Source organism: Ochotona curzoniae, unplaced genomic scaffold (assembly GCF_017591425.1).
Source record: "Ochotona curzoniae isolate NIBS_2020 unplaced genomic scaffold, NIBS_Ocur_1.0 scaffold_3890, whole genome shotgun sequence".
Classification (NCBI taxonomy): Eukaryota; Metazoa; Chordata; class Mammalia; order Lagomorpha; family Ochotonidae; genus Ochotona; species Ochotona curzoniae.
This window is the reverse complement of record NW_024467115.1, coordinates 5578299-5603429: the sequence shown is the minus strand read 5'-3', so window position 1 is coordinate 5603429 and position 25131 is coordinate 5578299. Positions and strand designations below refer to the sequence as shown.

The 25131-nt window shown below is 35.1% G+C and overlaps 1 protein-coding gene across 1 annotated transcript in view; it reads left to right on the top strand.

Annotated features, from left to right (window-relative positions):
- Nucleotides 1-25131, top strand: part of TRDN (triadin) — a 208693-nt gene that overhangs the window by 20739 nt on the left and 162823 nt on the right. Inside the window, exon 2 of the mRNA XM_040965455.1 lies at nucleotides 17530-17739. Coding sequence (XP_040821389.1) covers nucleotides 17530-17739 — 210 coding nt within the window. The remainder of the gene's footprint in view (nucleotides 1-17529; nucleotides 17740-25131) is intronic.

Below are 25131 nucleotides of genomic sequence, written 5' to 3'. Positions count from 1 at the left end.
CAACAATTCAATTTAAGCCTTCCATATGGGAGGCGAGAATGATACCACTTAAGACATTACCTGCTGCCTATCATGATGCAGGTTATCACATAGCTGGAATTGGTATTAGAACTGGGACTCAAGTGCAGACACTGTGATTTGGGATGTAAGCATCTTTTTTTTTTTTACTTTTTTTAAAGATTTATTTTTAATTTTTATTGGAAAGTCAATTTTACAGAGAGGAGGAGATACAGAGAGGAAGGTCTTTCATCTGATGATTCACTCACAAAATGGCCACAATAGTTGGAGCTGAGCTGATCTGAAGCCAGGTGCCCGGATCCTCTTTAGGTTCTCTCACATGGGAACAGGGTCCCAAGGCACTGGGTAGTCCTCAACTGCTTTCCCAGGTGACAAGCAAGAAGCTGATGGGAAGCAGGTCCGCCGGGATTGGAACTGGCACCCATATGGGATCCTGGAATGTGCAAGGTGAGGCCGTTAGCCACTAGGCTACAGTGCCGGGCCTGGGATGCAGGCATCTTAAGAAGTATCAATACACTGCCAAATTCCTGTCCCCAGTTGTCACATATAATTATTTCATAGTTACCGTGTGTACTAAGCTAGGAATGACTTAGGCATATAACTCCAAGGTCCTCAAATGTGTAATTCATTTTCAACGTTTGATTTGCTTTCCTAGTTTTATTTTTGATGTTCAGGTGTAAAATTCAACATACAATAATGATTTCCAAAATAAAATGGTGGAAATTCTTTCTGTGTGTCTTGAATAAGGCATAATTTTTTACATCTTTTTTTTATATTACTCTTGATGAGATTCTACAAGATTCTTCAAAGCAATTCACATTTGCATGTTTGATGTAAGCATTTGGTAGCTAATTGTTTTATGATAAAATAAGTTATATTACAGAAAGACACAGTATAGAAAATAATTGCTCTTTTGTTGCTGAACATTCCTCCTCCATGAATATTTAGAATTAAGAAAACAGAAGTAGAGTCTGCTCTTCCCTAAGCATTTGAACCATATATGGCAGCAGTATCCCACCTCCGACAGCTCACTGCCAAACAGTGCTCCCTCACTGACTCCCGGTTAGTTCTTGATGATAATTAATGTTATACATTTTTACAGTACTCCAGAACCATCTACCTTTTCACTTAAAACTCTTTTTCTTACTCACAATACATTAGAAAGATAGAATAGATGTTTTTTATTTGCCTATTTTCAGACAAGGAAATTGTAGCTTAATCTATAATTATTAATGTCTTCATGCATGCACACACCGAGGCTTTGTTTAGTATAGTATGCCTTGGTACTGGCCCCTGTCTCCTGTGTCTCCTGGGATTTTACATAGTTATTTTTTTTATTTTGTTTTAATCAGAGCAATTGAATGAGGTAAAATTGATTATAATCCAGTGGTTTGTTTAGCAATCTTTGAGAGTTCATTGCTTTATTTTAGATAGGTGCAATGTAATGATTTTTATTAACAATATTTATTCCATTCCTATTTTTTTAAAGATTTATTTTGTCTTTATCTTTACTGGAAAAACAGATCAGATTTATGGAGAGAAAGAGAAACATAGAGAAAGATTCTCCATCTGCATGCACACTCAACAAATAGCCACAATGGCTGGAGCTGAGCTGATCTAAGATCGGGAGCCAGGAGCTTCTTCTGAGGCTCCCAAATAGTTGCAGGGCCCTGAAGCTTTAGGCCTTCCTCTACTGCTTTCCCAGACCACAAACAGGGGGCTGGGTGGGAAGTGAAGCAGCTAGGACAGGAGCCGGTGCCCATAAGAGATACTGGCACTTGCAAGACGAAGATTTACCTATGTAGCCATTGTGCTGTGCCCTCCATTTTCATTTTCTTTATCAAAATACAGGAGAATATCAACTGGGGTGTCTACATTGTAGTGATAGTTACACTTGAGAAAAGTAGAGCACCAAGTGGATCTGAAATGAGAATACTAATTTATCTGATATGTTTTAAGGTAAATATTTCTGGCTTTAAGTTTTAGAAAGAGTTGTAAAATACATTTTTACATATGTCAATAAATGATTCAGGATTTGCATAAATGAACAATGATAGCAAAATCAAACTAAAAATAACTCAAATTTCCAAAAATCAGGGAGATAAGAATCCATCTCTCATTCTCAAAATACCTAACAATGCCTGTAACATCATAAGGATTTTGCAAACACATCACAAGTAAACACATGAATGCATACATTCACTAACATAGGAATGATAATTGAATAATTAGAAAAGTTAATGTGTAAATCCTATATTAGAAGATTAAACTACAAGGCAAAATAACAATGCATATCAGAATCTGTTGTCTTAAAAATTCTTCCTGGAACTCAAGAAAGAAAAACAACAGGCATTATAGAAAGAAAAAAACTTTGGAAAGAAAGGAAATAATTGTGGATATAATTTATAATTGTTATTCAATCCCATTTGTTCACCCCTTCTCAAGTTGTGTTTCATTTGGATTGTTTCCAGTTTGGGGCTATTTTGTTTACTACTGTTAAAAATATGTGTACTTAAGCTTACAAATCTTAGTGTAAGCGTAAGTATACATTTCCCTTGGAAAAATCCCTAGGGGTGTGGTCTCTAAGTCACTGTGAAGGTAATTGTCTAACTTTATAAAAACAAAAACCAAAACTTATTCTCTTCCATTCCAATGTGCCTGTATTATTTTACTAACATCAGTAAAGAATACACATTAAGTTCAGTTATAAAGACAAATATATTTACATTTATCTCAATATCCTTGTAGATAAGATTAAATTCAGCCATTTACTTCTAGTTTCAGTAGTGTACCTATGACATTTGTTCTGGTTATATTTGTAATTCATGAAAAAGCTAACTTGAAGGGAAATGCAAGCATTTTTTTTCCTATAATGCCTTCCATATTTCCTTTGTGCTGATTAGTTTAGAAAATCTTGATACATGAAAAGAAGACCAAAAGAATAAATTTTTTAAAGAAGTATTTATTTATTTGGAAGTAAGTGTGAGAGAGAGAAAAAGAGAGAACAGAGAAGGCAGGTATTTGCAGTCTACTGCTTAATTCACCAAAGAGAATTAACAAGAGCCAGGACTGGGAAATCCTAAACACAGTTTGGAGATCTAGCCAGGTCTCGCACACAGGTGGCAGAGATCCAATTACTTGAATAGTAATTTTCTACCAGGAGCAGTGGTGATAAACTAGATAGGACCTGGGAAAATGGTGCAAGATTTTCTAAGTGCTTGTGCCCCTGCATCCATGTGGGAAACCCAGAATGAATTCCTATCTTCTAGTTTTGGCCCAGCCCAGCCCTGGATGTTATAGCTATTTTAGTGTGAACCAATGGATGGACAAGTGACAATCTCTCTTTCTTTCTCTCTCTCTCTTTTTTCTCTCTCTCTCTCTTTATATATATACATTCTCCACACCTCTGCCTTTTAAATGTATTTGTGCGTCTGTATGTGTGAGTGGGTGCAGATGGGTGGGTAGATGGTGTATGTACAGGCACAGGGAGAGAGAAAGAGAGAGAGAGAGAGAGAGAGAGAGAAAGAGGGAAATTATTAGTGTCTTTTATGGAGTTATTGTTATGGATGAATGACATGATTCAGTTGATTTGCCTTTATGTTATTTTGACATGTTTTCTGGGACTGTGAATGCTGGTTCATGGCCACAAGGAAAAATTAAGAGAATTCCATTTTGCAGCCTTTTTTTTTCCCCCTTAAATTCAACCAGTATGAATATATGCAGATGGAAATATATTATATGAACTATGATTTTTGTGCAGTTCAATTCCTCTCTGTTGCTCTCATTCCTTCTCTTTTATTTAACAAAACATTGACATAAGTTGCCTCCTGACATAAGTTGTGTTAGGGAAGGCAAGTGCAATCAAATTCTTTGCTAATACAGACTCATACCTCGCTAAAATGTAAACATTATGAAGGCAAGCATTGTGTTATCAGATATTAGATAGTTGCTTCCATTATTCAACATGTACTAACGATTGTTCTTTTTATTTGGATTTATTTATTTATTTAAAAGGCAGAGTGACAGGAAGAAATCAAAGAAATAATCTTGAGGCCAGATGTAACGACCAAATAAATGGATTGGTACGAGGATCCTCACAGTTGCCAGGATACCATATGACTACCAGTTTGTGTTCTGGATTCCCTCTTTTCAATTCAGCTCCTTGCCTGTAGCCTGTAGCATGGAGGGGCAGTGGAAGATGGCCCTGGGTCTGGGGACCTGCTCCTATGTTGGAACCTGGAGGAGGCTCCTGGCTTCTGGCTTCAAATTGGCTCAGCTCTGACTGTTGCAGCCAATTGAGAAGTGACCCAGTGAATGGATAATTTTTCTCTCTGTTTCTTCTCTCTGTAAAATCTACATTTCCAATAAAAATTAATATAAACCTTGAAAAGAGAAATAGTCCTTCATCTGCTGTATATTTTCCACATGGCCTCAACAACTGGGCTTGGGCCGGTCAATACCAGGAGCCAGGAACTCCTTCCTCATTTCCCAGATGGGTCCCAGAACTTGAAACACTTGGATCATCTTTCACACTCTTCCCAAACACATTAGCAAGCACCTGGATCAGAAACAGAGCAGCGGATATTTTAATAGATACTCTGACATGGGATGTCACTACACTGGCCCCTAGTGTTTGTTCTTGATGTTCTAATTCCAGTTGACAAAATTGACAAGGCCTAGCTGTTTTGTTCTAGTCTTGGCTCCACTGTTTCCCAGTAATTATCACAGCACCTTTCTGAGTATCAGACTTCTCTAAAGTGAGAATGAGATGAGCTGTCAGTCTTTTACAGCAAACCCATTTATGTTTGTATGAAATGCATTACTAACTCTGAAGTATTATACAAATATAGAATGTTTTTCACTCAACAAGAACTTTTGAACTGATTTTGTGTACCTGCCAACACACAGCACACAGTTAGACAGAATACATGGATATCTAGTCAAGGAGTGAGAAAGTGTTGAAATCTAGCAAGTTCTCTTTGCAACAATCCTTGAGCAAGGGTGTAGCATCTCTGACAGATTAGAAGAGACATTTTTTTTTATTAATTGGCACAAACAAGGAATTTGGAGTAACTGGAAACCAAGCCCATGCCAGTGTTTTCTACTTAATTATCTGTTAGACCTGATTTAGTATTGAAGAAATGTGGTTTTTGTCCTGATAAAACCTGCTTTGCAAAGTGCAAAAAGGCTTAACTTTATTCTTCTGAAATCTTTCTAGAAGGCACACAGTCATAGCACATCACTGAGTTTAACGTGTTTCAATGGAAAACACTGTGGTTCATTAAAGAGTTGGCATTTTTTAGCCCCCAGAAGTCATTAATTGTCGTGGAAGATATTTTAATATTTACAAATTGAAAAATTCTATTTTGGTATGTTGAAGAACATAAAACTTTAAGGATCCAGATGAATGTATGGTATCTAATATTTATTGCTTCATATTTAATTATGGAATATTTCAAATTATCTTACTGGTATAGCCTTCCATACCAACACAGATAAACTATCAAATACTCCTGAGAATGGGAGGTATGGATAAAAAATTAAAAACATAATATAATTTTATTTTTATTTTATGAAATAAGAAATGAAAGATTTTCCATGATTGATCAGTTTATTTGCTCCCATGCTAACAAAATACTGGGTTGAATCAAGCTGAAACTAGTAGCCTGGATCTGAATTTGTTATCCCAAGTAGGTGGCAGAGACCTAAGCACTTGAGCCTTCAAATGCTTCCTCCCAGTGTATATAATAGCAGTTAGATGGATTCTAAACACATGAAGCACACATGTAAATACGGGGGGTAGGCTATCCAAATGGAAGCTTAACTGCTATTCCTAATGTCTGCTTTTCTTTTATTTTGAAAATAATATGTTCACAGTCATAACTTTTCAGTTGAGTTCAGCTATTCTACTGTTCAATATAGTATTAATAATAAATTATTTTAGTCTTTTAAAGCATTTACCAACAGCATAAATACATACAGTGCTACTCAGTAGATATAATTGTGCTGAACTAAGAAAAATCCTATTCCCTAGAGCATAAAAAGTGGAACATAAAAAGGGTCACAAGATCTATACTTCGGAGTATGTCTCAGTAGTTCTTTTAATTATCTGTGAATTTGAATAGCTATTGCTATTCTTCCTTGGTCATCTTTTTTCACCTTATACAATCAGATTTGCTAATATGTTTGAGCAAAAAATTCAAGATTTTTCCTTCTCTTGTATATCTATTGGGTCAAAACTTTGGGGCTCAAAAAATGTGAAAACAAGTATCACCACTTCTGTACCACCAATCTAGATCCAAAATTATGTTATCTGTTCATAGCACAGCCTCTTGCTCCTCTCCATAGCCGCACAAACAAAATTTTGATTCCTTTATTGAGTTATTCAGCTCCTTTGTCATTGTCAAAAGCTAAATCATGCCCCTACCTGCTTCCAACTCACTTGTCATTCTTAGAAGAACACCCCATTTTCTTGACCCCCTCCTCTCCGATGTGTGATTACACAGGCTGAGAAGCACAGGTGCTTCAACAGGCAGATTCCGTGGGGGATTATAGCGAGAGATAAATCCTCTTGCTCTCATGGAAGCCAGGTCTCAGGTTCTGTGATCATCTAGTGACATAGAGTCAGATGCAAAATTTGCCCAAGAATCAATCAACAACAGAGCAACCCTATCACAGCATCTGTTATTGGAACTTAAACAACATAAAAAGTACCAGTATGCATCCACTATTAGTTCAGCTCACAAAACCAATATTTACTTATGCCAATTGCTTTGCCTGCTACCAGAATTATAAATATCAATATGGAAATGTTTGAAAAGTATGTGTTTAAAAGATCCAGAAATATGTGCAGATGACTGAAATATAATATGATATATCTAGAATCTATTTACCAAATAGGCTAGGAATAACATTTAACTCACTCAGGCTGGAACTGACTTGGATTTGTTCCTACCTGTTGGTTATTCAGAAAATATGGAAACATATTTAGAAGAGTGAATATATCTAGTTTTCCTTGCATAGCAATTCAGCTGAATAAAATTTAAAAAGATTTTGATAGGTAAATTGAAACCATAACCAACCTTCATACATTTTTTAATTAAAATGAGAAGTATGTTTGGGCTCCAAATAACATAATAAAGAAATCCTTTGGGGCTTAACCCCAGTTTAGAAAAAAGAATGGCATGAAATTATGAAGGGGATTAACAAAAATGGCAGTACTGTGATTTTTTTCTTGTAATTGGTGGAAAATTTATTAAACACTTCTTGAGTTTCACATGAATGAAAATATGTGATTTTCCCTAATATGAACTTTGAACATTGACTAGAGAAATGCATTACTAAGTTGGCTACATTTTCTTGGCTTTATTATATTGGCAGTAATGATTGACTTCAGCATTAGTTGTGTACTTTGCAGTGTAAAGTTTATTCCAAGAAAGGAATCTTCAAGACTCCAGGGCTTAAATTCCCAGATATATAACCTCAATTATTGTATACATGGGAAGGTGGCTTAATCTTAGCCCTTCAGAATTCTATGGACAAAGCAGAAAAGAATGAATGGATGGAACTAAATAATTTTCTCCCTCCCAGAAAGACATTTTTAAAAATTCATACTTATATGAAAGAATACTTAACACTACTATCAATTAATAAAATGAGAAAAATTGCTAACAGATGGACATAATGTTAGCTGTTGCTGTTAGCAAATGTGCCTAATGCTTTGCCAAATACTGAAACTGTTCCTTAAGATCATCCTATAATCTGGTTAATTATCTCAGTTATATGGATGAACATGGAATTGCAATTGGTAGTAAGGAACAAAGTCAGGATTCAGACTCAACATGTACAATTTCTGTTTCCCTGTGCCGCATGTTTCCCCTCTGTCAGATGACTGTTGGTGATAGATTAGCTTAAATTATTATTTCCAAATTTTGGATATCATGAAATATAGTATAATGGAGGTACTTTAAATTCCTTCTGTGTCATGGTTCCCTTAATGTCAAAAAACAGGTGTTAACAAACTTACTCTGTGAAGGGCTAGTTAGTAAATATTTTTAGTTTTGTAGGCCATAAAAACTGTATTGTCACTGCTCAATTTGGCTACTGTAGCAGGAAAATACAATCAATAGGCTAAGTCAACACACACATGGATGGATACAGCCATGTTCCCATAAAAATAAATCCCGAAGAGGGATTGTGAGGCTGTGTGAATAATGGGGGGAATTCATTTGACTTAGATTGTAGGCTGCTCACATTCAAGGAGGGATGGTAGAATACAATGCGTCACAGAAATTGTAGTGATTTGAGGTTTGCTTTGCATAATTTGAAGGAGCTAAGATGGCTAATAATTGGTGAGTAGAATTCTTCATGCTATTTTGTGGTTCTTTAATCATTGTGGTTCAGTCTTGTTAGGGTCAAGATTCAAAGGTGAAGCGATAGTTTGCTGTGTGTTGGTTTTGTGTCACCTGTAGAATAGTTACTCGTTGCATTTAGGTTTTGCTCTGTGTTGTAATTCCTTAACTTGACTTACTGATCACCTTAAAAACATTGTTATGTGTTTTCACTCTAGTTCACAGTGGTCATTGTAGAAAGAGAAAGTCTCGTAGGCCACAATCAGCCCTGATACACATCCCAGATTACAGTTCTGTCTCAAACTTTTTGCTATTGAACCACAGTCCATCTTAATGGTTTTGAATAATAAAGATTAACTGATGGCTCCTTAGTTTCAAAAGAACCACAGTCCTTTGAAAATTAGAAGAAAAAAATTCAATATTTCAGAATTTATTAGATTTACAAATCTCTTTATGGAAAGTATACTTGCTAACGTTTTAGTCTTGGATCACGTCTCATTGTTGAGCAACCTGATTTTTGTGCCACTTGTTATGAGGGAATTTGTTTTAGGTCTTAGAATCTGTGGCAAATATGATTGTAAGAAGTACTATGAGAAAAATGATAAAACTGTATTTCATAGTGACATAACTAGAATAATGATCTTTTAAAGACTCTTATTTATAATATCTATGAAAATGAATATAGAATAAATTAATAAGTGATTTCATTAAGATGTTCTGCTTTGCATAATTAAGACAAGTTCTATAGACTATTCTCAATTTAAATTTCAGGAGAAAGGATTTGTAAAATACCCAAAAATGTTGATATGTGGCTAATGACTGGATTTTATTCCAAAGATTCAGGAGTTATTATTTTTGCATAAGGGATTGTGGTTCTCACAAACTCTATAATTTAATGCTGTTTATGTACCACAAAGACACATTACAAACTGAAGCTACCTTCTAAAGTAATTATTAGTTGTTTGTCTTGGGGGTTTTGTTTCTGTTGTCATGGCTGACCATTTCACAATTTAGATACCTCAGGAATGATTGATATACTGTATTAATTTGGCCTTCTAACACTTTCCAGTCATTTATTAACCCTAAAACAATCTCCATGTGACAACTGCTGTGGCAGTTGATTTTGCTAAGCTAATTTTCTTTGATCAATTGACAGATATTATTGCTGCTATTTTATTCTATTATATAACTCACCATTCAAATTTTTTGTAATCATTAAAATTTTTCTATTTCTGGGATAAGTGAATGAATGAGTCTTTCCAGCATTTTTGTAAGATTGCTTTAGTTGCGACTCAGAGTTAAAGGAGGGAGGGGAATTTTCTGTCTGCTGATTCACTTTCAAATGGCCACAAGGGCTAGGGCTGAGTGAGGCCAAAGGCCAAATTTGGGAGCCAGGAATTCCATCCAGGCATCTTGCATGAGTGACAGGGGCACAAGCATTTGGCCATCTTCTGTTGCTTTTTCTAAGCCATTAACAAGAACTTAGACAAGAAGTGGAGCTACTGGGGTGTGAACTGATGCTCTTATGGGGTGTCAGCAAGGCAGCTATATTTGTTTTACCATAACACCAATGTCCAGATGTTTTATTTTTTAATATTTTAATGAGAATTCTTAAGTACCATGATATAATTAAATCACAAAAGTTTAAACCTAGCATTATGTTTAGATTGCTATTATATATTTTATTCTATATATATATATATATACATATATATAGAAATTTCATTGGGCCTAGAGATTTTTAATTTCCTTGGGATAAAGTTGCAGTATAAGCCTAAAGCAATATACCTATGGTCAGCTTAGGTACCATATTAATCAGGTTGATTCCTACATGAAAATCGCCTAAGGAAAACTTGTAAGGATCTGACCCCTTTTACTTTTGGTGGAAACTTTTAAAGGAGGAAGATTCCACCAGGAACAAATTATGGGAAATGAATTTATGTCAATTTTGAAACAACCGATTTTTGCCATTCAGATATGATATTTAATGTTTCCATTGTGTTATAGATTTAAAAAAAGAAAGTGACTATGTAAAAAATGATTATTTTGCCATTTCCCATTTTTCTCCCCTGATCCTAAGGCACTGACATTGGATGGTAAACATCTTGCAGAACATAAGGCTAGAGCTGCATTACTTAGGGGAAGGTCTCTAATACCTTTTAAACACACATGCTATGAGGCAACCATGATTCTGTAAAGCTCCTTTTACTGGATCAGCTATGCTTTGGTGATGCTAATGCAGTTGTAATGCTTGAATAAGCTTAGTCAAATAAAGCCTATAAAAATGCTCACACCATAGAAATAACCACTCTGAGTGAATTAAATGTCAGAAACAGGGTCTGTCATTTTTCCCCTAGTAAAATCCTATTCAGATAAGCTATTTGAATTGATATGATATGGAATTTGTTGTTCCTTATAAAACTGACAATCCCAAAGCTTGTGATCAACCCTGGATTGAATCTGAAAAAGTGGCATGCTCTCTGAATCTCTTGTAATAATGACAAGCTAAGTCCACCTGTCAGTGAACATCAAGTAGGTTCTTAGAAGATAAGGGCCTGTTTTTCCATTTCTTTTGGATGTTTTGGAATGCCTGGGGTATAATTTTACTCCTGAAATTTTTACTCCATAATATGACTACTCTGTGCAGGAAAAATATTGGCATTTTAAGTAGTACGGAGGAGCAAGATGGAAAAAGTCCAATCACTCATCATTGTGTTTATGTCTTTACTTTTAAAAATTATTTTGAATCAGAACTGTAATTTCCCAGGGGGCAGAAAAAGTCAATGGCAACTTTAAAAAGGGGTGGGGGGGAGCGGCAGTGACATATTTACATAAAATGAAAGCCAAAGCTTAAGTCTTTTTGGATATTGATGAAAGTATCATACGCTGAGGAATGCACAACTCTTTGAAAAACTCTTATAATACATCAGATTTAGAATATTGGTTCTCTTGAACTTTTCTATATTGGTGCCTTTCCATCAAAAATACTACTTGCCCCTCTATTTCTTATCTAAAACGTTGTGAATTTTCTAGGGGAAAAAAAAAGCTCTGTGTTATTTGTATTTAATGATTGATTGTACTTTCAAATGAAGGTGAGAATATCTAATTCTTTTCAGAAATACATAAAGGACCTTCCAGCTTATCTAGAAGTCCTTTGAAAAGCTCAGGTCACCGTTTATTACTTGTACATTGGACATGGTCACAAATATGCATGCTCATAGAAAATGTCTCTAAACTTCTAAGCTTAATTTTCCTCAGCAGATATGTGGAATTAAGCTAGAAAACTAAAATTTTGGGCTAGACTATTCTGATCTGTTTTAAGTCCTTCAGGCAGTTTAATGAAAATTTTGGTTCTATATATTAAAGAGCAAAATAATATTTTCCCCATTAGAGATTAGTAGAATCTATGGATGTATTTTCAATGTGATTGTGCAAATAGTATTCTTTCTGCAGAAAGTATAAAAGTGTCTTTTATTAATAACAAACTTGTATTGCTGATAATTAAAGATGAATGAAAATAGATATATTTCATTATTATTAATATTTTAACAGCTTCTGACCACAAGACTACTCATATATCTGTTTAATGGTTATATATTCTAAGATATCATTAAAGTACACATTTGAAAAATGCCCAAGTTTTTCTTTATTCTCGTTATCCCCAAAACGCTGGTTTCCTTTATTTATATTTAAACCTATCAAAAAGGAAATATGATTGCTTTATGTCATTGGCCTTATGAATCAATCAAACATGTAGGATATTAAATGTAGTTGGTCTTAGCTTGCATTTTCTTAAACTTCCCCCAAGCAACAAATGGCAATGAGAGGAACTGGCTATTTAATATGAATATAGTTTAAAGAATCTTCTTGTAAAGACTTTATTATTACTATTGAATGCTTTAGCTTTTGTGCAAAAAGTATGAGTATGTTCTGGCTATTGCATTCATTTCCTAGAAATAAACTATAAATTATTGTGACATTACAATGGTGTGATTATGAGTCCATAACACCAACAGCAGGCTAAGACAATTATTTCTTAAGAAAGTGTTGATTTCCATGAAAATATTTTGAGGAAAGAGAAAGGAAAAAAATATATGCTGAAGTCAAAAAATCATGAAAAACTAATACTTCTGAAGAATTTAGTTTAGTTTTTATTTTGCATTATTTTTCCAAGCACTGTGAAAGGGTAAACAACTTTCTCCCAACCCTGAGCCTTATTGGAGAAACATAATTTTGTTTGTGTCATTTTATTTATCATAAAAGGTTATACTTTTACAAGTAAGAAAAACTGACTATGTCAAAAGATAAAGGACATTTTTGTTTCAAAAAATTCTGGCTATGTACGCTTCCTTACATTTTGAATTTAAATTTAGTTTACTTTTTGAAGAAAACAATTAGTATTCTGAATGCTGAGTAATTGCTAAATTGAAAATCATAAATGCAAAACTCATAGGAAAATGGTATCATAGAAGCCAAAACAAGAAGAGACATCTGTCATTTTGTGGCAAGGACTACGGAAAAGTAGGCTTGCAGAGCACAGCAAGTCTCTTCCTGCACTGGAGCTCCTACCATAAAATTCTGAAAACAAGGTGACACAATCAACAGTAATGTAGTTCCTAGAGTTATGGAGAGTAGGAAACTCAAGATCAAGACAGACTTTGCATCTAAAACGGGTTCACTTTCCCTACAGTCAGTCTTTCTAGTCTAATGTCACCTGGAAGATGGGACAAGGATGTCTCCTTCAAGTCTCTTTTACAGGCACAGTAACCCCATTCCTAAAGGACTTAGTCATTTTGCAAAGGCTTTGCTTCCATATCCTATCACTTTGGAAGTAAGGCTATCACCACATATTTGTGGCAGACGTCTACACCCAAGGCAGTAACAGTAAGGAACTACTGCTAGGCACATAGCAAACCTACCACATAGAGCAAGTGAACTTTTGCTAGGAAGTCCTCCACAACCTAAGATAAATTGCAAAGTCTGCAAGATTTATTTTCAAATCATCACTTGGATGACAGATCCAATCAAGAAACAGGAGACCTCAGATTTTCATTCAAAAATAGTATTAAAATAAACAAAACTGCATATTTAGTTGCCATACTTTCATTTCTCATGGCACGACCACAAAAAGGAAGATAATTGTATATGCCTAAAGTGCTAACAGAAACATGACAAAAATCAAATTTCTAATCTTATATCATTGGAAACCCCAGAAATACATCAAATTCAATGAGCCCAAAACTAGCGCAGAGTACTTTCACTCTCACATTGCAGCTGAAATTTCAAATGGTAGAATACTGGCATCTTTCAGATCCCTCTCAAATTGTAACAACCAGGTAGCCTCATCTGAAAGAAAATATCTTTTCAATGCTATACAACCACATGTATATATACAAGCACGCGTGCACACACACACACACTCACACACACATGCACAATGTGTAAGACTGTTTTACCCCTTCACACTCAAGGTCAAGGGAGAATGTTCTTAATGGTCAGACTTGGATTATAGTTCCATTCCTATACCTGGAAACTAGCCAAAAAAATTTCCAGTCCCCTTTTTGAAGATGATGTAGTTATTTCAATAAAATATTAAGAAGATTCTTATTTACAATGAATACAATAGGGGTACTTTCAACATGTGACTGTAAACTTTATTTTTTTTTTGTGCTTTTTTTTTAATTATGTTGCATTATGTGACACAGTTTCATAGGCTCTGGGATTCCCCCAACCCCTCCCAGTGCCCTACCCCCATGGTGGATTCTTCCAACTTGTTGCTCATTCAGTCAAGATTCCTTCATTGTAAGTGTATACCAAGCATAGAGTCCAGCATCTTATTGTCCAGATAAATTCAACGGTTTCTTGGGGAGACCATCTCTGGTCTGAAGGCAGAGATGGCAGAATATCATCCTGATCAATTTAAAACCCCAACATATTATCAACAGCAATATACAACATTATGGAATTAATTGACATGGTATTGAGTAATCAATGCGTTAAAACAATGCAAGTTCTTAACCACCTCCTGTGATTACTTCATTGACATCTCAATTTTAGTTTATATGCAGAACTGGCTTCTATACACCTTAAAGTGGCTACAGGGTACTATTCAGCTGTCTCATGTCTAATTTCATTTTAGTATTTAGCCGTTTATAGTGTTGAAGCATAATTTTGCTGAACCTGGCAGATTTTAGGATAGTCTAAACTGGCTTAAAACTCTAACAAGGCATTTGTCAACAGTTGAGGTGCGGAACAGTTTTAGGAGGGGTGTGCAGAGAAATCTTCAATACCCTAGTTAGGAGTAATGTCACAGATTTCTATTTTCCCTCCTTTAGCACTAATTCTTCTTTTAAAAGATGTATTTATCAAAGATTTATTTGTTTCTAAAGACAAAGCAACAGAGACAGAGAAGAAATTTCCACCTCCTGGGTAACTTCCCAAATATCCACAACAGTCAGGGCTGGACCAGAATGAAGTCATGAGCCTCAAACTCCAACAGGATCTCCCCTGTGGGTGGAAAGGTTCCAAGTATTTCTACCATCGCCTGCTCTTTTCTCAGGCTTATTAGCAGGACAGGGACCTGAAGTGATATTGCCAGGCCTAGAACCTTTGCTTATAATAGATATTAACATTGCAAGTCATGGCTTAGCTTGTAGTGACACAGTGATGATCTTTATTTTACTTATTTGAAAGGCAACATGACTGAGTCATAAACAGAGAGATTGTTGGCTTGCTTCCCAAATGGCTGGAAAGTCCAGACCTAGGCCAGATTGAAGCCAGGAGTGACCTAGCACTAGGTTGTCATCTTCTTCCCTGTATTAGAAATGGAGTAGTTGGGACTGAAACTGGAACTCCCACCTAGATAAATGGTATGGTAAGCCCCGGCTCAACCTGCACAGTTCCCAGGCCTGCTCTCTAACTCTTGAATGCGAGTTACAGCATAAGCATAAGACACAAACCACATCACGTATAGAATTTCAGTACTTACAATTAGGCTTTTACATAATAAAGATGGAATATTTTATAAATTTCCTGCTGGAGATTGCATTGCCAGTGTGCAATAGTGATGGACAAATGCACTTGGCAGTTTCTTCATCTGATCAATAATATATTATGAGGTCAAGTGACTTCTTTCAGAAGACTTATGGTTTATTCTCAGTGCATGACCTCACCAAGAGGCCAGTGTTTGCTTCAGTTTCAGAAGCCTTTCACTTTGCACGGCACGGTCACATGGCCTCTCAGTCAGATCTCCACTTCTTTTGACAATCTGCAGTCAAAATAATTCAGACGTACGCATGGAAAGCATTGCCACTATCCCGGCCTCTCTTGAAAGTCTGAGATGTTGGTTTTGAAGAAGCAGAGCCCATGCCAAATTGCACAGGAATATTTCCCACTTATTTCCCTCATGATATCAGTGGCTAGTGCTTGTCATCTTTAAAACACTTTTTAAACGTTAAATAATCTCAGATGTGTTTATCTTGACCAGCTGTCCGAGAAAACAGTTTATTTTCCGCCCACAGATTTATTCCTCTTGGCACTGTGTCGCTTCTATGGTAAATTTTAATGGAAAATGAAAGGTACAACTTAATGCGCTTCATAAACAAGGCAACATATAATTTCCTTTAAGCAGGATAACCTTGAGATTACTTTCAAACTGCTGATGGCTTTATGGTTGTATCCTCAGGGTACACCTCCTTTGTCTTTGATTCCCGGTCTTAAGTGGAAATTCTGAAGATATGTAGTCAAAGAAAATGAAAGAAATTTAGTTTTTACTTTATCGGTTTGATTTATGTGAAAATTGTATCATAATTGTTCTGAAAGAATCTTAAAAGTGACTCCAAATTTGGGATTCATATTATGTTACTTATTCAAATACCTACAATATTCAAATTTGGAATTTGAGTTATATTACATCCTAATTTTATATGGCTTATCCTTTTTCTGATACAAAAGGAACAACATAAATCAAGAATTCATGTTATATTGGAAATGTTATGACTTCTTAAAAATCTTACCAGGATTTGGTTAATTTGTGTCAGCTAGGAGACCTCTTCACTTCCTTGACATCCTGCAGAAACATGTGGCACAATTTTGGAAGGGCTTTGAGGCAGAACCCACTAGAGTGAATCTGAAGTACAAAAAGCAATTCTTCAGATGTTCTCACTTGGTAATAGGAAGCTTTTCAGAGGTTAAAAACTGGAGATTAGCAACATATCAATTTACAGGTGAGCCATACTTAAACACTTACAGCTCATTTAGTGTCCCTCAAACCATTATCTCAAAGGTTCGATTCGCTTGTAGCCCCACTTGAGTTCTAAATCACATTTCAAAGCACTCCTATCATTCATCCATTTTCAGAACTACCATTAGTTGAAGAATCAATGAAAGGATATGATATGAATTCTTCCCATTTTCCTTCTCTGAGCACCACCATATGAACAGAATGCGGAAACTCTTATATTTCTTTAATCCTGTTACAATTTTAACTAAATTGAGCTTATGAAATTTCAATATGGAATTCTGTAGGCTTTTTTTTTTAAAAGAAGAGATTTCTTTATTTTGATTTTTAAAGTTACGTGTAAAATTCACTAAATATTTTTAACATAGATATCCATTATTAGCTTTTGTAATATTTTGAAGACTAGAATGTAAACTTGCAATTGTAGTATAAGAGTCATCACATTAGATATGGTTTGCTGCTATTACAAACGTTCAATCATGAGCATATTTGAGTTTCTTTTCACAACGTAGTCATGTAGTTTATGTTGTTTATCTTAGTTAAGAGCAAGACAGCACTGTTTTGTGGTTACAGAACTAAAAATAACGGAATTTTATTGAGAAGCGTACCTATTTTTTTGCTTGTGAAGTTTTCAATTCTCCACCCAATACCTAAAAATTTTCTTATGAACTGCATTTATACTATAAGGATTCTGCATATTCAGTCACAAGTCCTCCACCACGTAAAGAGGTACATTATAATCTTACACCCTTATTTGCCATAGATCGTCTTTGTAACTTTGCTAATGGAGCAAAATACCACCTGCTTTTGTGCATAAACAGCAGTCTTTGCTCCTCTTTTTCTGTGTTACAAGAAGTGAATTACATCAGGACTTGGTTGAAGTTTTAAAATTATGTTTTTGTTTTTTGAACATTTGTTTAGGAAATGCATCTACAACTACAACTGTGATAGACAGCAAAAATGGATCTGTGCCCAAGTCCCCTGGGAAAGTGCTGAAGAGGACAGTGACGGAAGATCTCGTAACAACATTCAGCTCCCCGGCCGCCTGGCTCCTGGTCATTGCTCTGATTATCACATGGTCAGCAGTTGCCATCGTTATGTTTGATTTGGTGGATTACAAGAACTTTTCAGGTGAGAACCAGAAGGGATAGCTTTCAAATGTGCAGAAACTGCTCTCTCCAGCTGCAGCCTTGTATCTCATCACCTTTTTTTAGCATGAGAATTAAAATACCCATGAATGTGCTGAAAGTCTCCTCAGTCGGTGTCCTTCTTCCTTTTGCCTCCTGTTCCCTTTCTTGGAATTTTGTTCTTATTGATTCAAAAATGAAATTGATACTTGTATTTTTGTGGTTGAGTAAAGACATAAGGACACTGTTTTATAATAATAATGATTTCAAGAAGCTTGAGTGGAGATTCAGTTTTGTAACTGATATTTTACCAAGTGATAACAAAGATTATTTTTATTACCATACTGAATTCTAGTGGACGTAAGTTAAAACAAACAAACAAAAACCTTTTGGACAAAGGGTTCAAAAATGGTTTGGTCACAAGCTTCTTTCTAGATACACTTTTTGTTATTCCTACAAAGCCTTATCCTATTGTGAATACCTGAGGATAATATTGAAAGATTTTCCCAATACTTACCAGAATTGTGATACTAAAAATTGAGTGTCCGTGTGTCCTTGCAAATTTGGAGTGAAACAGAAATGATAGGAGCAAACTTCAGAAATACTATGCATAAATTGAAAATTTTATTCTGATGACAAAATATTGGAAGTTTATATGTTTTTTTTTTTTTGCAAAACATGTATTACTCATACAAGTTAGGGAAAATAGATTTTGAAAATTTCCCCATTCAATCAGAGCACATTATTCAGCTTTTTGTTCAAACACTTTTAATATTTGCAGAATTATATTTATATATTTCTTAATCTGACATCTTCTATTGACTATGATTTCCTAAATGAAAGAATCATTTGGGTGTTCAGGAGATATTACATGAATATGTTCATAATTTTTTTATCATAAACAAAACATTTCATTAAGCTCTTTATGCAAGCTTTTAAATATGAATCTCTTCCATCTTCATTTGCTTTCTCTAGTAGAACTAAAGATCAATAGGACCAAGATGATACAAATAGTATAACTTGTCTTTTATGAATTCAATAATACTGTGTTTACTCAATTATTAATCGTCAAATCCTTACTGCATGTGTCATAAAGCAGCAATGCCAGTTATCAAAATAAATATCATGAAGCCATAAAAATCTCCTCCTTGGGCTTATTGACATGGAGGTGTAACTATGACAGCTTGGTCAGCTGTACAGTCACCTGCACTGGCTAAGTCCAAGGACATCAAGGAAGTCAGAACAGCTGTTCAACCACAGCCAAATGTGTCTGCTCCAAATAGGTAATGCCTTTAGTATCTCATGTGACATAGGCTCTAAAAACATAGAGTTAAATGCTGATATTATACAATTACCACAGAGTTTTAAAAGAAAAACAGTTGTATGGCTCCAGGAAATTTTATTTCCAGTGGATCTGCATTTACTCTAGACTTAATCTGCCTTTCTTATTTTTATCATTTTATTTATTTTAGTTATGGAAAAAGTGATCATTAAATAAAAATCAATATATCCATATTATGTAATATGGATATATTACTCTTAGAAGATTGAAGAAATTACTCTTAGAAGATACTTGCTTCTTTAAAATATATATATACAGTACCCTACAATGAGATTGTCAGGTTAGACTACTTAAGTATCACACACTCTGATAAGACATAGCAGAACTTTCACTCAAGTCTATTTAGATGCTATGGAAAGCAACTTTCACTGATATTTCACTTGATAAAGACAAAAACAGCTTAGACTTTATTGCTGCTTCCTTCCTTCTCTCAGTATATGCTTATTCAGCACATCTTCTCTGTGGTTCTTCCTCTCCAGTTGATTAACAATTTAGGCATCTATCTGTTGCCTGAAAAAAACTAACTAGTATGTCAGTTTTAATTGTCTTCATTACTTGAGTAGTCACTATAATTCTTTACTTGATGAGTTTCATATGTTGCACCTTTCTAATACTTTCCATTGATAATGATCTAAATAGACTTTTATAAAAAATTGATAAAGTACTTAATATCTTTTAAGTACTATATGCTCATCTTTGGCGTGAGATTTGTGTTTGTCTAAGTTCTTCAAATTTCATCTTCTAGCAATAAACCTTCCTGTTTTCCATTTATGCTTATGAGTGCTTTCCCCTCTAGTTCTAGGAAAATGCGTTTCAGCATTCCTTGCTGCTTCTGTTCATGAAAGTCTTTCCTACCCCTAGCCCAGTTCCCAAGACAACAGAAGGAATATATAGCTGTGTAGCTGAGAATGTGAGCCTTGATACTTGATTTTTTCTTTCATATTAAAGGTACCTCAGACTTATTGTTTTCTAATACTAAGGTATTTTCTAGTAGTAAGACATTTACCCTCTGTGCATCAGTTTCGTTATCTAAGAAAGAGGGAATATAATGCTTATGCAATAAAATTTTTAAAAGAATCATGCAGCAATGTATTTTAAGTGCTTAGAATACAAATTGTTTTATTACAAGAGATTCATTCTTCAATTTTCTATCTTGAGAAGGCTTATTCATGTTTATGACCTACCCTTGCTTTTGTGAAGTATCATTTGATTTCATAAAAAGATGATACTATACCATACTCTTAATTATTCATTTACATGAAAAGCAAAGTGAAGCAAGAGCGTGAGAGAGAGGGAGTGAGCGAATGGAAGAACTTTTGTTACATTGATACATTAGCTAGGCCTGAACCAGGCTGAAGCCAGGAGCCGGAAACTTGACAAAACTCAGGTGAATTAAAGGTGTTCAAGTAATCTGACCATGGTCCACTACCCCACCAAGCACGGTATCCCGCTAAGTACACTTAGAGAAAACTGGATCAGGAATGGATTGCCCAAAGCTGAAACTAGCACTCTGATAGGGAATGTCAGTGTTACTGGCTTAATGTGATGTGTCCACAATGCTGGCCCCAAGCACATATTTTTAAAACATTGACTCATTAAATTTCAACACATGTTTATTTGCCCATTTTATTTAGTAGGGAATATTTATTAAAGGACAGGACTGCCTCATTAATTTCTGCACATGAGTTACTGTCACAAATTAGTATTTCAGATAGATGCTGCTTAAGTGAACTCATAAAGCTAGTATTTTTATTTTGAATCAGTATCTCATATTTTGAAGAAACAGAAGTATTTATGACTTCATTTCATGTAGTTGAGCAATTTTCACCAATTTTAAACATCAGTAGTATAAAGCAAATGCAATTATTGCTATATAAAATGCTTATAGGATAAAAATTTCCAGGTAATATTTTATAATAGTTATCTATTGCATAATAAATCCTTTACCAGTAAACGACTTAAAATAACAGTTAACATACCTCATGTGGTGGCTGTGGATCAGGAATTTTGGAATTGCTTAGTCAGGTGACTCTACCTTAAAGTCAGCCTTGAGGTTGCGATACTACTGTCACTGCAGCTTTCCGAAAAACTGATAGGGGGACAGACTTATCAGCAAGCTGCTCAGGCATGTGGCTGTTCACTTGGTACCTGTGTGTCTCCACAACATGGCCACTGACTGCTCCAGAAATGAATGAGCCAAGAGAAAGCAAGGCAGAAGCAAAATATTCTATGGACCTGGAATTGGGAGATACCACACCATCATGCTTGCAAATCCTTTGGGTTGCACCATGTTGAATGTTACTTTTTTGTTTGCATTTTTTGAATTGTCACTTTCTTTTTAACTTCAGATTAAATGTGATTTCTAGGTATACTTATGAATATATAATATCATTGCCTTTCTAATTCTTTATCCCCTTCTTCCCACTCTTTTCCTTTCGATCATTTTGTTAGTTTTGAGATATTTTAAATTTACATTGCATTGAAAAGGTTTAATAATTCATCAAAAAGCTTAACAAGTAAAAAAAAAAAAAAGGAGTCCAACATGGGGGGAGGGTTGTGGGAGGGGTGGGGGGAATCCCAGTGCCTATAAAACTGTATCACATAATACAATGTTAATAACAATTAAAAAAACCAAAAAATCATTAGTATATTTGAAATATAGACAGTGCATGTAAGCAATAATTCAGTGGAAAAACAACTATTTAACTCACATAAAGAGACTTTTGAAGTAATCACAGATCAGACGAGGTTGGGCACATTCGGGGTGGAATGGCCGTAGATAAAAATCACAGATCATTAAAACATTCTTAATCATTGATTCTGTGAAGGCATAAAGCAAAGTTTTACAAAGCTCTATTTGCAGCAATGTTGAAACAGAGAGACATTTTCTTTTCTTTCTTTCTTTCTTTCTTCCTTTCTTTCTTTCTTTCTTTCTTTCTTTCTTTCTTTCTTTCTTTCTTTCTTTCCTTCCTTCCTTCCTTCCTTCCTTCCTTCCTTCCTTCCTTCCTTCCTTCCTTCTTTCTTTCTTTCTTTCTTTCTTTCTTTCTTTCTTTCTTTCTGTAGCTCCCACATGAAAGAGTCAACATTCTGTACTTCTCTTCTGGGATCTGCCTTATTTTACTCAATGTTATGTCCTTCAGCTGAATCCATTTTGCTGCAAATGGTAGAATTTAATTTTCTTATGACTGAGTAACATTTCACTGGTATTTATACCATAGTTTTTTTATCCATTCATTCGATGATGGACAGCTTTTTTTTTTTAAAGATTTATTTATTTATTTATTGGAAAGGCAGATATACAGAGAGGAGATACAGAGAGGAAGATCTTCCCTGCAATGATTCACTCCCCAAGTGAGCACAATAGCTGATGCTATGCCGATCCGAAGCCAGGAGCCACTTCCGGGTCTCCCGCGCCTGTGCAGGGTCCCAAAGCTTTGGGCTGCCCTTGACTGTTTTCCTGGGCCACAAGCAGGAGCTGGAAGGGAAGTGGAGCTGCCGGAATTAGAACTGGCGCCCATATGGGATCTGGGCATGCTCAAGGTTTTGTTAAAGAGATTATCCTTACTCAACTGTGGGGTTTGAGCATTTTTGAGCATTTTTGAGCATTTTTTTTTCAAAAGTAGCTAGTTGTATGCGAGTAGATTAATCTCTACGCTCTAGTTTGTTCCACTTGTACTGGGGATTAATATTATTACAATAGATCTTCTGCAGTATATGATAGTCTTTGAAATGTTCAATTACATTCATGAAACAAGGCTAGAAGTGAAAGAAAGGGCTGGAAATGCTTCTGAATGTAGCTGTCTGGATGACTGTCATTGGGTGTTAAGTGACTCTATGACACTTTAGAAAATCATTTAAGTACTTTGAAATAATTTGAAGTTGCTAATAGAGGAAAAATTATTTTATAAATATATGCTGTGTTGAGAAGAATGATTCTACTGGGAGCAATTTCACTGTTGCTTATTTTCAGAATTTATTGTGATGTACCGATATATTACCTACATGTGGGACACAGAAAAGTATTGACTTTAATGTAATTTCTTTTTAAAAGAAAATGTGGTTTCACTCTGCAACCTTCAGAGTACAAATTAGAAGCCAATTTGCAAAGAACTCAAATTTTCTTTTCTATAAAAAAGAAATATTCCCATATTTCCTCTTCTAGAAAATTTTAAATTATTCTTCTTGAAGAAGTTAAATTTTGGATATTGAAGAAGGACTAAAAAGCAGATTTCATCATTCCTTACTAATTATAAGCACCAAACAATATTGAAACATAATAAGACATACTATCATACTTTTACCAAACAAACAGCATTACCTTGATGATAGAAAATAGATGATTCAATATGTGCTCACTAATTCATGCTACCTGAATGAGGAATCTAAGATTTTGGTTATGTGGATGGGGCTAAGTCTAAAGCATCAGTTTGGCAATTGAGAAGGCAAATGGACACGTAGACAAGACTGAGATCAATGTAACTTACGGTGACTTTTCAGGAAGCTCATCTCTTGCTCATAACCTCAAATTATGATGATGTGGCTCATACTCACAAAAGTATTCCTATATCTGCCCATTATTTGGAGATGCTGAAAGATCCCGCCAACTCCTTTAACACACCGAGGAAAGCCTATAAATCTGTGATGATAGCATAAGGTGTAAAGGCACCTGCCCTATCAGAACGTCTAGAGAGTAAGAACTGGTTTCAGTAGATATTGATTGTTTCATTGCAGTATTCATAGAAATTCTTCTACTGCACAGTTGTTAACTGAAAACACACATGAATGAAAAATCAGGAAAACTGAGTTCTCATTTGCCAGTTTGACAGCATACAGAGCCAACATATGAGACAAATCTATAATTTATCATCCCCAGTAGGCCAATTGTGAGATGAAATGAAACATTACTGATATTTATATAGGTATAATAATCACAAACCAACTTGTATAATCAACTTGTATTACCCATACTGCTTTCGGTCCCTAATGGAAGATAAGTGCTGTTAGGAACCTCAAGGAATCAGAACAACCAGGCTTCACAAGAGCTGTAGGAGGTCTTGTCCCATGCTGGACACTCAGCAGGGAAGTCTTTCAAAACATGGGGGAGTGCTCTAATAATGTAAAACTTTCATGACTTGAATTTGTGAACTTTGATTGAAATTCCTCAGTTTTAAAAATTTTACTTGTAAACAGATATGTTTTTCACCAGAGTAAAGAATGCAACAACAAAAAAAATGTTCCAGCAAAATGACTAGTAACTGAGGTATTAGTGCATGCTAAAGATTCTCTTCTGGGCCAAAATGTATTTAAACACTTTTTTTATGTTGAATTATATGTTATTTATTACAAATATAAAGTAGCACCATATTCTTCACCTCTTTACATCTTTAATCACATACACAGTTTTAAATATTTTTTGCCAACCTGCAGATTTTATGGGACTTGACTCAAACAGGAGGTGTAAATAAGCTAAGGATTGGCAACCATTTGGTAATTGTAGAAGTGAGGCTAAGTATCCTCATAGCCCTAGTTTCCTTTTTTCATATATATATATATTTAATTACATTGCAGTATGTGACACAGTTTCATAGGCTCTGGGATTCCCCCAAACCCTCCCCGTGCCCTACCCCCATGGTGGATTCTTCCAACTTGTTGTAGTATTACAGTTCAAATTCAGTCAAGATTCTTTCATTGTAAGTGTATACCAAGCATAGAGTCCAGCATCTTATTGTCCAGATCAATTCAATGGTTTCTTGGGGAGACCATCTCTGATCTGAAGGCAGAGCTGGCAGAATATCATCCTGATCAATTTAAAGCCCCAACATATCATCAACAGCAATATACAACATTATGGAATTAATTGACATGGTATGGAGTAATCAATACGTTAAAAAATGCAAATTCTTAACTACTTCCTGTGACTACTTCATTGACATCTCAAATTTAGTTTATATGCAGAACTGGCTTCTATACACCTTAAAATGACTACAGGGTACTATTCAGCTGTCCTGTGTCTAATTTCATTTTAGTATTTAGCAGTTTATAGTGTTGAAGCAT